The sequence below is a fragment of the Mustela lutreola genome, chromosome 9 (assembly GCF_030435805.1).
Source record: "Mustela lutreola isolate mMusLut2 chromosome 9, mMusLut2.pri, whole genome shotgun sequence".
In the NCBI taxonomy this organism is placed as follows: Eukaryota; Metazoa; Chordata; class Mammalia; order Carnivora; family Mustelidae; genus Mustela; species Mustela lutreola.
The window spans coordinates 110,271,800-110,287,858 of NC_081298.1; the positions used below are offsets into that span (position 1 = coordinate 110,271,800).

Genomic DNA, 16,059 nt, shown 5'->3' on the forward strand with positions numbered 1-16,059 from the left:
CGTAGATGCTGTCCCTAAAGCATGGTCAGCAGTGGAATGACCAGGACTGGGTAAGGGCTTTAAGGTCTCTTTACATGTTGAAACTCGCATGGGGATGGCCCAATCAGAACACAGCATGAAGCCCCAAATCCCACTGGACTGTTCCCAGCAGAGGCGCCCACCTATATTTTTATTTGCAAATTTTAGAAAATTAAAAAAAAAAAACAACTAGTAGTGCTGTTCTACGAATTGCTTTTTGGGAGCCACCCGCTTTGGAAAGTACGGCGAAGAGGAATGTCAGAGGCCAAGGCTTCTTACCCACGTAGCCCTTCTGTCCCTCATCGGAGATCCTCAAAAGGAGCTCCAGGTGGGGACTGCTGATGTGTGGCATCACAGTCCTGGCCAGCCGCCTCCACCGGGCCTCCATCACCACAAATTCCGAGCCCACCTTGACCTTCAGAATGTTGAAAGCCTCCATCATTTTGTGACGTTTCAGGTACGCCAGCTTGCGAATCTCGTTCTTTAAAAAACAGAATTGTGGGCTTTAAAAGAAAGACTCAATGAAACAAGATGGGATTGGGAGGGAGACAAACCATAAGTGACTCTTAATCTCACAAAACAAACTGAGGGTTGCTGGGGGGAGGGGGTTTGGGAGAAGGGGGTGGGATTATGGACATTGGGGAGGGTATGTGCTTTGGTGAGTGCTGTGAAGTGTGTAAACCTGGTGATTCACAGACCTGTACCCCTGGGGATAAAAATATATGTTTATAAAAAATAAAAAATTAAAAGTAAAAAAAAAAAATATAGATTGGGAGGGAAGAAACAGTTTTTTCTCTATGTATAATGATTGTATACAGAGAAAATTCTAAAGAATCTATAAAAAGTTACTAGAACTAGTAAGTGAATCTAATAAGATTGCAAGATATAAATTCAATAAACTAAAAAAAAAAAAAAATCAACTCTTGATTTATAAAAAAAAAAAAAAAGAAAGACTCAAGAAAGTCTTGTTCCTTTCCCCTAAACGTGTCAAGATAATTGACAAGCCAAAGAGAAGGCACTGATGGGTCTATTATTAGGCCAGGTCTGTAATCCTCCCCCCGCCAGCCGCAGGTCCACGAAGCTAACCCGTCCACATAAATGAAACTCATCTTACCAAGTCTATGGGAGGGAGCGCGCGAAGGATAATCTGTGTGGTGAGAAACAGAACAGCAGGAGGCAGACTGGTCCCAACTCCACTCTGCCCCGGAGGAAGGGAGATTCCAGAAAGGAAGGAAATCGGGTGTGCTGCTGAGACACGGGGAGACCCCGAGAAGGGAGAAGATAGAGCTACCATTAAGTCAATCAAGAAAGAGAAGGGGAGGAGGAGAAAAGTCGGGGAAGTGAAACTTGGCTAGAAGTGATCCGGAAGGATGAGGTCGAGAGCAGGAAGGACAGCTGGGCCTGCCTGGAGCTGCCATCTGGCCTTGGCGCAGGGAATCTTCCAGGGACAGTAGGCTGGACAGGCCTCCTCGGGCTACAGTCACCTGAAGGCCACTCCTGCTGTTCCTTGTAACCCCGTTACCCAATAACATCATCACTTCATTGATTACATGGCTAGGCTGTAAATTTTTAAGGGGTATGGGCTGTGTCTTAATTGTCTTTGACTTCTCAACACTTGGACTGGTGCTGGGTGCTAAAGCACATTTAAGATGTTTGCTAATCCCTGTTGCAGAGGATGACCCAAAGAAACACTGTGTTGGGACTGGGGAGTTTCAGCAACAGTTCTGTCCAGCAGTGACAAAGGGGAGGCAAGCCAGGCTCTTTAGGACAGCCTCTTTCCACCCAGAGGGAGGAAGTCAGAGTAGGAGGGTCTCTGAGACCTGGCCTCTGGAGCAGGGCCAGCTCAAGTCTCCACAGTGCAGAGACTCCGCAGGACCGGGACAGACACCTTCCAAGGCCATTTGGGCCAAATCTCAGACTCAGCCCCACCACCTGCTTGCTTCTCCTTAGCCACAAACCTTGAAGTTCTCCCTGACTTTCTTCTTGTTCCCTGGTGGTCCCATCCCTATGCAATGAAAAATTCAGAACAGAACCAAAACGATCAAGAACTAGAAGGCAATGTCTTCCCTTAAGGAAAGCCTCTCTGTGCAGTTAGTTTTACAAGATGAGAAAACAACCAACCAGAGATGTGTGCGGTGGGGGTGGGGTGGGGGAGGTGATGCAGCTGAGGCATCCCAGTGGGTGCTGGGCTGGACTTAAAGCAGCCTCCACCCCGAGCAGTCAGAACCCTCTGCCCACCCAACACCTCCAGGAATTCTCCAGACATAAATCAAATAGGCAGGTACCCAGGCAGAAACTATTGGCTTGAAGAAGTTTCTGCTTCTGTCAGAGAGCAGAAAAGGAGTTGGGGGCTTGGGGAATATTCCCAGCTCTCATTCTTACACAAAACATTTCAAGGAGCCATGAACAACTTCATGCCTTAAGAGCAAGAAGCAAAGCAAGGGCTGCTGCTGCCCACAATGTCCGGACGCACTGTCAGAGCCCTGGCAAAGACCGCTAAGGAATCGCCCCACCTAGCAGAACAGAGCAAGACACCACAGAAGTCTTCAGATTGGCTGGAGCAAAAAGAAAAAGGACACTTTCAAGTACAAAGTAAATGTGTTCGCCAGTGGATCTAGCCCAGATGCCCAGCCCCCTGCCACAACCCCCCTTCTGCTCATGCACGGTACCTTCAAGTGCTTCCTATAATTGTTGTAGACCACAGCCAGAAAGACGGACATGAAGATGTAGGTATTGATGATGATGTAGGTTATGAAGTACAGAGAATACCACCAATTGAAGTTATAGGCAGGCATCCTAGAAGGAAAGAATCACGTGGCATGGTTTTTCATGGCTTTGGCCCCCAGCGCACAAAAGGCCAGCCTCGGGCACTATCCACATACACAAGGTGCAGCAAGTCCTTCTCCCTCTCTCACTGTCCCCCAGATGGCGTAGTGCTGTGCCAAGAGACTGCAGAGCCTTCGCCCCCCTATAACGCTAAAAAGCTGGCTCCAAGCTTGCCTTCTTGATTTCTTAGTGCCTTAAGGAGGCGGCAACTAGGACTTGGGAGATCCCCCAAGCCCATTCCCTCCCTTCACAATGAGAAAATCGAAGCCTAAAAAGGGAACCGACTTGCCCAGAACCAAGGAAGGAATCAAAGTGTGGCTTAGGCTTATATTTAGGCTCTTCAGGGACACCAGGATGCCTTGCTGGCAGGCCAGGTAATTTTCTAGCCACTCTAGGACATGAGAAAAAAAGGGAACCCTTAACAATGGCACCAGGGCGAGAGGCGTAAATCAGGATGTGTGCTCACTCCACCTTTAATGGAAATTGGATTTCATACATTTCATACAGGGAGTAGGGGAGGGGGGCACGGCCGGCCGCCCAGGATCTGAGGAAAAGATCCAAGAGGACTCACAGAGGGCCAGAACTGCGCCTCGCTACAAGTGTCTGAGCCAGACCCAAGAGTGAGCAACAACCCAGAGCAAGTCAATGCCATGAGCACATGCAGAACTAGATGACAGAAAGCCTTCCCCTGCCCCGACGCAGTATGGCCTGAGGTGGGATTGATATTTCCAGTTAGAGCCCCGTCCATGCCCCGGCCCCCAAGAGATGTCTACACAGCGTAGCACTGTTTAACAATTTTACTTCCACAAACAAGGTTAATCTATAATACAAAGGACATTAGGGGGGTGGGGAAACCACCACAGGATGTTTTCTTCCTAAGAAAACTCCACATGTGTGGAGAATTGGCATTGTGAGCGGGAAGGCACCAACTACTAATCTTTACATTTCTTTCCTGTTTCATTTAACCAGAAAAGCACATCGATGTTTAGGAGAACAAGCCATGATTCCTTTATAAACACGACTTAGTGTTTAGATTCAAGACTCAAAAAAGTCCCAGAATAGAAAGCAGGCTCCAAAAGTTAAGACTGGTATCTCAAGAGATGTCTCCTATTGCTTTCAGTTTAAAAAAAAAAAAAAATCACTTCAATTTAGTTTTAAATAGAGAGAGGGTAGGCTATCATCAGTGCAAACATTTTACATTCTTCAAAAATTTTTACGATGAACATGAATAAATAGACAATCGCTATTTCTCCTGTCTCAGCCCTGCTGGTGTCAGCCACCTTTAACAAAGTGAATTCCATCATGGTAACAGGTGCCCGGGAACGTGAGTCAAGATGAACGTACATGACATCGGGACTGTTGGCAGTAGTGACCAGCACGTAGAGTTCAAATGCTATCTCCAGGATATTTGTGAAGTAGGGCAAGCCTTCCACTGTTCGAAGACCCCTAAAAAGGAACCAAAAACACAAAGTGAGAAACTCACACACATAAATAAATCTGTGGTTTTTTATATACTCCACCCCTGGAGTGTCTGAACAAGGAAGATGGCACCTGGTGACAGATTCTGCCACCAACGGGCTGAACCCAAACAGAGGAGAATTCACAGACAGAAGTTTCCGGAACAGTGTGCTCACCGATCCCCCAAAAGCTTCAAGGCCATAAGGGAGAATATGAGCACACTGAACATGAATAAGAGGAAGACGTAGAGAATGTCGGGCAGAGTGTTCCGGATGCTTCTGAAAGTTCTTCGGATCTGTAAGGACAAAATTTAATTTCATTTACAAGAAAATCAGCTCATTTTCTGCAAAAACAAAAATGAAGCCCTTGCATTATCCTAAGGAATATCCTTACCTGACGACTTTCAGGGAAGTTAATTAGGAAGACTGGCCGTAAGGCCCTTGACCATCGAACACTGTGGATATTAACAGCTTCCAGGGAACCATAGATAATCAAATCGATCAAGGTCAGCTGTGAGAGACAAGGGACAAAATTGTCAGGGTCACCCTGCTAGAGGGCACACATAGGAAGTGACAGTGTGGAACCCACGTACCCCTCCCGGATTTAGAAATATTTCTAAAAATAAGAGAAGTATAGAGAGAGAGTCTCCATATTCTGAGGGTTCAGCAAATGGGTCAAGGGAAATCACAACAAATGTTTCGAGCAAGGCAAGAAGAGACCTCTGCATTCCAGGCAAACGAGCCATCACAGGTTGAGTAGGAGGTAGTGGTAGGTTTGTGGGGCAGCAGAAAACTCGGGCCAGCCAGAGTGAAGAGGGCCCCGTGAAACACGTTTGCAGGACTGAGGGCACTGTGTAGTCTGTGGAGCTCACAGACATCTTGGAGCAAGGGAAGGAAGTGATGGGAGATGCACTTGCAGAGAATTAATCCAGCGGCAGCATCTAAAATGCACGTATCGGGTGGGGATCTGAGGTTGAGGTGACTGTGGCAGCTCCTGAAAGAGGTGACCAGGGCCTGGACCATGTTGTGGGAACAGAATGGCATGCAACAGAGACAGAGCATGGTCACATTAGACACTACTGCAATAGTCCAAGCAGGGAGAATGGAAACAGGTCAAGAGGCTTCCTGAGGGGCTCTGGGGAAGCCAGATGCAAGAAGAGAGAATCTTGACTAAGAGGACTAGGAACTGGGTGTTGGGACTTATGGCACCACCCACAAACAAACAGCTAGGGGAGTGGTGGGGCAAAGAGGGTTTCGTCTCATCATGTTTGTGTTAACACACAGACATAGAAACTGCTAGCGAGCAGTTGGCCGCAAAAGAAACTCGGAGGGGAAACCCATATCAGCTACAGTATGGGGACCCCTACCTACCAGTGCTTGTGGAAGTTCTGGCTTGGAGGTATGCAAACTGAGCCACAGGTTAATCAGAAGCTCTGTTCTGCTCTTCTGCTGACTATGAAGTACTTTTATCTAATCACTAAAGGGGCCTCTCTAGGCATAACCGCTTAGCATATACCCTTCCGATCTCTCTGTGAATGTCATACACATTCCTTCCTTTTTCTTTTTAACAAAGATGAGCTCCAGCTCTTTTGTAACTTGTTCTTTTGACTTAATGAATGATTAGCACCTCCCCTTGGTAATAGACACAAACACTGCTTTAACACTATTTCAAAAGGCTGAGTGGAGGGGCCACATTTTATATAACATGTATCTACTGTCAGGAAATCGAGTTGTTTCCAATGTTTCAGTTCAGCCATGACCAATCTTAGGTTTAAAATCTTTGAACACATCCTTCTTTCCTAAAGATAAATTCCCAGGAATGGAACTCCAGGGTTTTGAAAGGAAATGCCACACAGCCTTCCAGAAAGATAGCTTATTTGTCCCGTCAGTGGGGTAGAAGGTTCTTTTTCCTCTCAATCTTGGTAACACTGTTTCATAGGCGAACACATGATATTTTATTATATATATATATATATATATATATATATATATATATATATATTTTTTTTTTTTTTAGAGAAATGACATGCTTTTTTCTTAGCTACCATTATTTTTCTTCTGTGAGATGCCTTCGCCTATTTTTGGCAGTACTGGAGTTTCTGTCCCCCCCCCCCCCTTTTAATTTGGAAGTGCTCTCACTATGCTAAAATACAGCATTCTCACCGTCATATTTTGCCTTTTCTGTTCTTTAGTTGGGGTTCGCATTTGTCTCGTGCAAACGGGGTTTGCTGTGCCAAAGTCTGTCACTGTTGCTTTAACCAAGTCTGTTTGCTTCATAGTTTCTGCCTTTGACCACAAACTCCTCAGGGCACGATCATAAGCACTCACCGCTATGGTTACCATGATGCAGATGTTTTTCGTATCCTTCCAGAAAACCATCTGAGGGGTGACTTTCGCAAAATGTACAAGTCTCCCGAAGAACGCAGTCAGGCAGAGTACTTCTGCTATTGAGGTAGCCTGCACACAGAAAACAGAGACTAAACATAGCCCCTCCCCCACCCAGCCACTTGGAAATTCAGCATTCGCCCTCTTGTATCTGCCCCACTCCCCAAGCTCCCTTGATGCCACCCTCTGAGAATTAGTGATGTCCCTTAATTTCTTTGCCAGTTGCAACCAAGATCTTTGCTGGTGGGGATGATATCTTCTTCCTACAAGGAAATCTGTCCTCGAGCCATGAATCCCATGACCCAACAGGCAGGGCTTCCTGGGAGGGGCTGAATCAGTGGGCAGGGGACCCAGAAGGCATTTCCCCAGAAAAGGGGAGGTCAGGGATGATAGACACAGGAATGTTCTGGGCTCTCTAATTCTCACATTCATATTTAAATTGGGCACTTAGACGTTCAGTTTCTCTAATAGTAGAGTAACTGCCCAAAGACATGTTTTGAATGTGGGTCATTCCTTAGCCATCTCTGCCACTGCTGCCCTCTCTACCTGTGTGTGGTTGGTTGGAGGAAAGAATGGAGGCCACTGAGCCCAGTGCCACGTCCTGACGGTCTCCTCTGTAGGTAAAGGACCCCAGCTCCGAAGTCCCTACCGGCAGCTAATTGGCAGCCTGGGACCACAGCCCAGGCTTCCCTGTGACTGCCCTGAGGCAGCTGGCCTCAGGGACACTCAGTCTGCATCACGGGCAGAGGAGGGTGGCTGAGCAGGAAGAGGTGGGGAAAGGGCAACCTGGCCAGGTTAGGGTAGGAAGATAGAAAGGTCTGGGGTGCCAGCTGGAGGAATGGATTCCCTAAGGGATGGGAAGGGCTGGCTCTGGGCCCTAAAAGCAGCAAGGTGACACAGTCTTCCTCCCCCCACGCCATGGGCCCTGGGCACGGACACAGACTCTAGCTCCTTGCAAACGTTCTTGCCCTCAGCCTGCTCACTCTTGAAGGGCTCTAGAGATTCACTGTCAAGACCAGGGCCTGGGGAGATTCCAGGACACCCCAGCTCAAAATAAGATGTGCTCCGTAACGCTGTCCCTGGGCCAAAGCCCCAGCATGACACATTGGCACACTGGGTTCTAGAGACTGGAGGTACAAATGCTGGCTGAAGGAGCACTGTGAACCCAGGCAGCCAACCCAAAGCTCCCGTGGCCACTAACACCTGCAAGGGGGAGGACTCGGGCAGGGAGGCAAGGGACTGAGAAGATGACCCCAGGGAAGGCTCATGGTGTCCCAAGTGGGCCTTGCTAGAGAGGGCCTGACTGTCTGGACCTGTGAATGCACAGCTCTGTTTCAGCTCACTTTATGTTTGTTCTGATAGTCCCTGGGCCACAAGTTTTCTGTCCAGAGACTCCATTAATTGTGGCATCTCCTCGTATGGAAGTCTGTTACACCACCACGCTGATGGCCCCCGAGGAACCGTGATTCTAGTCTTTAGCTCTTGGCGGTGTCCTCCCCTGCTGACTCACCACCTGCTGGTCCTTGGCCAACAGGACAGCAGCAAGTGTTATACAAGTAGAAGCCTGATGGTGCCCGTACAGGAGGGCGCTCCTTCCTGGACCTCCCTTGCCCCAACTGGGAGAAGCCTAGAGCCCCACGTAGCAGCCGGGTAAAAGACAACAGGGCCCTCTGGTCCACAGCTCCAGCCAGGCAAGCTCCCAGGTGATGGCCAGCAGCTCCTGTCAGCCCCCAGAGATCGACAGAGCCTCCAGATATCAATCTCCACAGCTCATGACCCCAGAACAGAAATCTGCCCAGTTGGGCCCCATTACCCACAGAATCATGGGAGGCAATAGAAGCCTGTTTTTTAGGCTAGGGTCGATGACCCTTGTCTGTTAAAGCACCAGACAGTACATACTCTGGGCCTTGCAAGTTATCCAGTTTCTGCTACAACTACTCTAGGAGGCAGGAGCTGCACCAAGCTGAGAATTAACATGAACAGATGATCAGTTACTTACTGGCACTGATCTGGAATAGCTGGTTCATTGGTTGTATTACTCAAAATCCTGTGTGACCCGCTACCAGGCACCAATAAATACGCTAGTGATCTAGGACTTAAGAAAGCTGGAAATGTGGCAAGTATAAGTTGCATATTCTACCATACGATGACATTGTCTGCTTGCCATTTAATAGATATGCTCTGAAAATATCATTTGTCTATCCAGTATAGCCCTGGGTACACAGAAGACAATAAAGCTTCTACTCCACTGAAAATGCCTATGAAGGAAGCAACAGCTCAGTGAATAAACAGAATTCTTTCAGTCCCCAGCAATAAAAATAAAATCGTGCTCATGTGTATTGAAATTGGGGTGGGGGGAGGAACGGGGCGCACATAATCAATGACAAAGTCTGGGTAGCCATTTTGTTCTTAATCCTTACCAAGAAAGGCAGTGGAAACAGCGCGGGCTCTTCAAACAGGGCGAGGGAAAGGTCTACACAAATAAAGAAGTAGATGGCTACTTGCATTGTCCAGTGGTTATAAAAGTAGTAAAGTCTGAAGACAAAAAGAAAAAGGTGTTTGCAAACAAGGAGCAGAAGTCAAGCAGAAATCAAACTTCCCACCAGAAGACATGGTAGGTAAAATACAGAGTATGGCTCTGGCCACATTTCCTTTCAGTTCTGGGGAGCCAGGGACAGTAGTGAATAAGGCGCACATTACAAAACACTAACAGAAAACAAAATCAACATATTATCATATCTCAAAGGACAGTCTCTTAACAGTCTCCAGCTATGATTAAACCTTCCTCGTGGTGATTACGACAATAATAAGAGAATACTTTTAGAGGACTTTAAACAGTGACTAGTACAGAGTAAACCCTCAGTTAAAGTGACCTATATGATGTGGCATGGTAGCCTAACCAGTTTAAATGTGCATCGTCCTATCTTGAAAACATGATAGACTCAGAGGGATCTCACAGTCACACAGTTCTCTTCCCCATCCCCTGGCCGCAACCTGCTTGAAGCTTCCAGGAATGAGGCGTTCATTGCTTTGGGAGGCACTGGCACTGAGCCCTGATGATAAGAAATGTTTTTTCCTTATTTTGAGCCAAATCCTTGGTCTTAGTTCAACGTTTACGGGGTGAGAAAGAAAAGGCAGGATTCTTATGAAAAGAACAAACATATGGATTACATCACAAGGCAACAGAAAGAAAAAGAACAAGGCTTTTCATTGAGTTGACTCTAAGAGGACAAACCATGCCTAAGAGGAAAAGGTGATAATGTGTTTACTTTGGATGCCCTCTCTCCTGTTCCGGATGTTCTCATTTACTCGTGTATCTGTCCCTAATATGTTGATTGAATGCTTTCTTATGTGTGAGACACCATGTTCTTATAACTCTAAAAAAAAAAAAAAAAAAAGCATTGGCTTTTAGGATTTTATCCAAATCTATGTGCCATATCCTAGAGACTTTTCAAAATGTTTGTGGAGACAATGTCTTCGGTTTGGGTTTAACTTGAAGACTGTTAGGCACTAGAGGACAGTTTAGTCTCTGTGACAGTTAAACACTTTCATTACCTGATGGCCCGAGGAGATGTTTCAAAGGGAACATTTCTGTTGTACTGGGCATCAGAAACATAGGCAGCTGCCAGGAGGAGGTCCTGGTCCTCCTTGGGAGAAAGCAGGGAGAGAACACCGGTCAGAAGAGGAAAGGACACTTCTCTTTTTCATAATAAGTACAAAAAGAAACCCACCCCGCCCTTCCCACTCTCGCCAGGAGTAATTAACATTATAGGACTGGTTGTACACCTCCAGATACGTTGCTGGGCACCGGGAATCCTGCAATGGGACTGAGACACAGGAATGCTGGACTTTCTTGGATTCAAATATAGGCTCTCAGAGGAGGGAATGAGAACAAAAAAGCACTAAATCGTGTATATATACATGTCCTTCAATGGCATATTTATACTAACATATATATATATATATACTAATATATACATAGAAATATATAAACACAAAATTATATTTAGGTACTTGATGGGTGGTTAGAGTGTTTTTCAAGGGTAATTTTGACACATAAATCAATGCCTTTCTGGATGACTTTTTGAAGTAACTCCTTAAGGTATGACCCCACTCTATACATATATATAATTTTAAAGTAACAAAATGGTTTTCATCTGATACAAAGTTTCCTTTTCCCACATATTCTGGACATTTTTTTCATGAAAAAAAATATATACCTATCCCATTCTTTTTAATAAATGATTGTTCCTTTAGGTAGTATCTCCCTTTGTTTTCTAGTTTGAACATAATTACATTGCATTTTAATATATATATATATATATATATATATATATATATTACACACAGATACACATGCATTGCTTTGTGCCATATGAATGTTTTTGTAGCACAGAGCTGAACTTGTGAATGAAAGGATGAAAGGTGTTTGGGTTTTTTTGTTTTGATAGATAATACCAAATTGTTTCCCCAAAAGTTACGCCTTTGATATGCCTCTAAACAGTACATAAGCATCATGTTTTCCTGCTTCTCACCAACATTCATATAATTTAAAATGATTGATTATATCCAATCAGCCAAAGTGGCATCTTGAGATTTGACTTTACATCTCTTCATGGCCAGTACAGCTGAGCCCCATTTGCAATGACTCTCACTTCTGATTCTGTATAAACGAGATAAAGCACACATATGTAGAGACTAGCTATTTAGACCTTCCTAGGTACTTGACAAGGAAAACAACCTGATTATCTGTCCAATTGCCAGGATTACCTCCTCAAAACAGGACATCTTCCTGCTGGAACTGGAATGGAAATCTACATTGGTCATTCAAGCCCATTTTGCAAATGGATCTAGTATTCAAAGAGGTCAAAAGATTCCAAACTTTATAAAAATATACAAAAGTATGTATCTGTAGACACAGCAGAACTGTGTTCCCTCAGTTTATTTCATATTGCAACACTCAAAAAAATAAGTTATATTGCATTAAAAAAACACAAACATTAGTTACTAAGGTAAGTCTTTTTTTAAAAAATATTTTATTTGTTTATTTGACAGACAGAGATCACAAGTAGGCAGAGAGAGAGGGGGAAGCAGGCTTCCTGCTGAGCAGAGAGCCTGACGGGGGCTCGATCCTGCGCCCCCAAGGTAAGTCTTTTAATAGATATTTCACTACTTGGGGAGCCTGGGTGGCTCAGTGGGTTAAAGCCTCTGCCTTCGGCTCAGGTCATGGTCTCAGGGTCCTGGGATCGAGCTCCGAATCAGGCTCTCGGCTTCGCAGGGAGCCTGCTTCCTTGCCGCCTGCCACTCTGCCTACTTGTGATCCCTCTCTCTGTCAAATAAATAGATAAAATCTTTTTTAAAAATAGATATTTCACTGGGTGCCTGGGTGGCTCAGTGGGTTAAGCCGCTGCCTTCGGCTCAGGTCATGATCTCAGGGTCGTGGGATCGAGTCCCGCATCGGGCTCTCTGCTCAGCAGGAAACCTGCTTCCCTCTCCTCTCTCTGCCTGCCTCTCTGTCTACTTGTGATTTCTGTCAAATAAATAAATAAATAAAATCTTTAAAAAAAAATAGATATTTCACTACAGAAGATATATGTATGCATGGCAAATAAGAACACAAGAAGATACTCAGCATCATTAGTCATTAGGGAAATACATATTTTTCTTTTTCTTTTTCCTTCTTTCTTTCTTTATTTATTTAGGAAATACATTATTTAAGCTCCAGTGAGATACCATTTCATATTGACTACAATGGCTACAACTAATGACTGACTATGCCAAATGTTGGCAAGGACGTAAGGCAACAGGAACGCTCACACATTGTTGGAAGGAATGGAAAACCATCCATTTCTTTCAGAAAACAGTTTGGTAGTTTCTTGGCCATTTAGTCCCTAGTTATTTACCAAAGAGAAAGAAAGCATATGTCTACACAGAGACTTTACATCCACCCCGAGAATGAGGGTTATGTTAGAACACCATTCCAAAGTCATACTTGTATACAAATATTCATAGCAGCTCAACAATTGAACACCAGAAACAACCAACATGTCCACAATAGGTGTATGGATAAACATAATGTGATATATCTCTACCATGAAAGACGACTCAGCAATAAAAAGGAATAAATTACTGATAAACACAACAAAATGGATGAATCTCAAAATAGTTTTGCAGAGTGAAAGAAACTAACTCCTGTTCTGCCGAAAGAGTACCTACTATATGAGTATATAAAAGTCTAGAATATGCAAGCTACTCTACAGGGGCAGAGACCAGATCAGAGGCTTGGGAATGGGGAGGAGGGGATGGAGAAAGGGATGGATGGCAAACAGGCACAAGGAAACCTGCAGGGGTGACAGATATGCTCATTACCGCGACTGTGGCATTAACATCACGAGTGTATTCATCTACCAAGACTCACCAAACTGCACACTTAGAATAAGTATAGTTTAGTTTTTATCAATTATAGCTAAATAAAGCTGCTAAAAATTGCCCCCAAAAGATGAATGTTTCCATTAAAAATAGATGCCGAACAACAATCTCAAAGATGAAATCACAGCACTAAGAACCTGTCACCTCTCGAGTCATGGGCCTTCTCAGGGCTGGTACAGCAATTCTTAAAGGCAGGTTATTAAAAACTGAGAACTGGGAGCATCTGGGTGGCTCAGCCTGTTCAGTGTCTGACTCTCAATTTCAGTTTCAGGTCATGATTTCAGGATCATGGGATGCAACCCCACGTTGGGCTCCACGTTCCATGCAGTCTGCCTGAGGTTCTCTCTTTCCCTCTGCCCCTACCCCTGCTTGTGATCTAAATAATAAACAAGTAAATAAGTAAATAAATAAATAAAATCTTTTAAAACTAAGAAGCACCATAAAAATGTGTTAGACACTTCATCACACATTTTCCCTTCACATATTTAAAAAATATTTTAGTAGGCAATCTATTAATACTATTTTTCCATTGAACATCTCAAACACCGAGGAACACTAGAGCTCCCCAGGATATACTTAGAAATCTGATTGAGATAGAAAATGGCAAGCATCAACAAGAGTTTATTTTTTTAAGTGAATGCACACTAATCTTAAGAAAGTTCCCTTAAGCCCCCTAAAGACTGTACTGGAACAGCAACAAATTATAATATGAAGGCCCTTAAAAAATATATTCAGGTCGGGGTGCCTGGGTGGCTCGGTGGGTTAAGCCTCTGCCTTCAGCTCAGGTCATGATCTCAGGGTCCTGGGATTGAGCCCCGCATTGGGCTCTCTGCTCAGCAGGGAGCTTGCTCCCTTCTCTCTCTCTGCCTGCCTATCTGCCTACCTGTGATCTCTCTCTCTGTCAAATAAATAAATAAAAATCTTTAATTTATTTATTTATTTATTTGTTTGTTTATTTTCAGGTCAAAATCTCTTAAAGCCACTAGTGTTACCAATTTTAAAAGATGATGCTACTAATATTCTCCCAGTCCCAGTGAAAAGGTTTGTCCATAAACGAGCAGTTTGACAAGCACAGATTTGAGATGTACCATCCACATGCCCTCCACGTAGAGAACAGAAAAAATGCTCAGCGGCAATCCTCAGCCAGCCAGGCCCTGGGAGTTACCTCCCTCAACCACTAACCAGGCTCCCCACACTGAATAATATAAGCACCAGGGCACCTCTTCCAAACCTCCCTTGCCACCTGAACTCATGCCTGTTACACTGAAATATACTGACACTTTCACAACAGCCAATCTACTTTGACATTGTTTCTAAGCTTTCCCATTCCTACCTAGTCCACTTTTGACATCTGTCTCTCTCTCTTTAAAATCCCAGCTGCTCGGTCTTCTGTGCCTACTTGTCTTCCTTCTCTCCATCCTGTTTCTGTGGAACTTCTAAGGCTCTTGCCCATCTTTGCTTGGGAAGAAGTACTCTCCGCAGGCAAACTACTGCAATGACCATTCTCACTAGTACTAAGGCCATCTGGATCTTTCCATAAAACAAATCATTTTCATGCAACCCAAGAATGTGGCTTGTGTCAGACATGCTCTTTCAAAACTGCACATTTTCAAGTTTACATGCGAACCACGGCCCCTATCTACCATGAAAACAAGCAAAGACCAAAGAGCAATGTTCCCCCAGACACAGCTTATGGATGGCTTTGCACCCCACGACAGCAGCCCCGGCCTCAGGGAGGCACCAGTGTCTGCCAGGACAGCAGTTCTGAACCCCCACAGCACCTCCCACCACCTTCCAAGCTTTGCTGGTAAAGATCCTGTTGCGCAGACCAAGTGCATCAGAGTCTCAAGGAGATGAGATTTGGGACAAATCTGTAAAGCTCCCAAAGGATCCCAACATGCAAGCAAGATGGAAAATCACTGGCCTAAATATGACCCCTTTACTACTGCTTCTTGTACATTTTGTATTCTCATGGCACTAGGGCAATAATTGAACTTTTCTGGATTTTCTTTTTGTCCTCTTCTTCTAGCTGTGACATCCCCCTCCCTCTCCCCAAGATCTGAAATGTATTTAAGACTTTTGTATTCTCTCCTCCAGGCCTCTCAACCCTGTAAGCCTTCATTCTCTGGAAAGGTGGATAACTTAGAATCCCTTAGGGAGAGAGGGCAGAGAAAGTGCAGGAGAATAGGGAATGATCATTTCCAGAAGCTTTCAGGGGAAAACAAGGAAGTTCCTTCCCTAAGCCCCACGGTGTAGGAATAAACAATTAGAATTTCCAGATACCTTTAAGTCAGACAAGAACCTTGACAAAGCTGTTGACAGAAGTGCTTTTTAAAAATGCTGATATTGGGACGCCTGGGTGGCTCAGTTGGTTAAGCAGCTGCCTTCGGCTCAGGTGGTGATCCCAAGGTCCTGGGATCGAGTCCCGCATCAGGATCCTTGCTCGGCAGGGAGCCTGCTTCTCCCTCTGCCTCTGTCTGCCTCTCTGTCTGCCTGTGCTCACTTGCTCTCTCTCTCTCTGTCTCTGACAAATAAATAAATAAAATCTTTTTTAAAAATAAATAAATAATAAATAAATAAAAATGCTGATATGTCTAATTTAGCTATATAAGAAAATTAACCTAACAACAACCTAAGATAAAAAGAAGTTACCGTAAATCTTAAGGAAAATTCTCTCATCTCAGTTTTCCCATCTGCTACTACAAGCACTATACTTTCTATCTGTCTCTCTCTGCCTCCCTTCTTTGCTCCCATAAGTTATGGGCACAATGATGCCCAGAATAGAAATGGTCACTGCTTTCCCATGCAACCCCCATTCAAAAGCTTCTAGTGACTTCCCTTTGCCTAGAGTTCCTGCAGAATCAAATGTCACACTTGGCATTTAGGGGCTCCACGATCTCCCCGCTCTCCAACTTTGTTTCCCTCATTTCCCTGCAATAGCCCT

At 44.7% G+C, this 16,059-nt stretch overlaps 1 protein-coding gene across 1 annotated transcript in view; it reads right to left on the bottom strand.

The window, feature by feature from the left end:
* LOC131840450 (two pore calcium channel protein 1-like) overlaps nucleotides 1–16,059 on the bottom strand; it is a 34,155-nt gene that overhangs the window by 14,297 nt on the left and 3,799 nt on the right. Inside the window, exons 2-9 of the mRNA XM_059188413.1 lie at nucleotides 10,242–10,333; nucleotides 9,107–9,221; nucleotides 6,630–6,758; nucleotides 4,696–4,812; nucleotides 4,479–4,597; nucleotides 4,189–4,290; nucleotides 2,688–2,814; nucleotides 298–499 (exon numbers count right to left, since the gene is read on the bottom strand). Coding sequence (XP_059044396.1) covers nucleotides 298–499; nucleotides 2,688–2,814; nucleotides 4,189–4,290; nucleotides 4,479–4,597; nucleotides 4,696–4,812; nucleotides 6,630–6,758; nucleotides 9,107–9,221; nucleotides 10,242–10,333 — 1,003 coding nt within the window. The remainder of the gene's footprint in view (nucleotides 1–297; nucleotides 500–2,687; nucleotides 2,815–4,188; nucleotides 4,291–4,478; nucleotides 4,598–4,695; nucleotides 4,813–6,629; nucleotides 6,759–9,106; nucleotides 9,222–10,241; nucleotides 10,334–16,059) is intronic.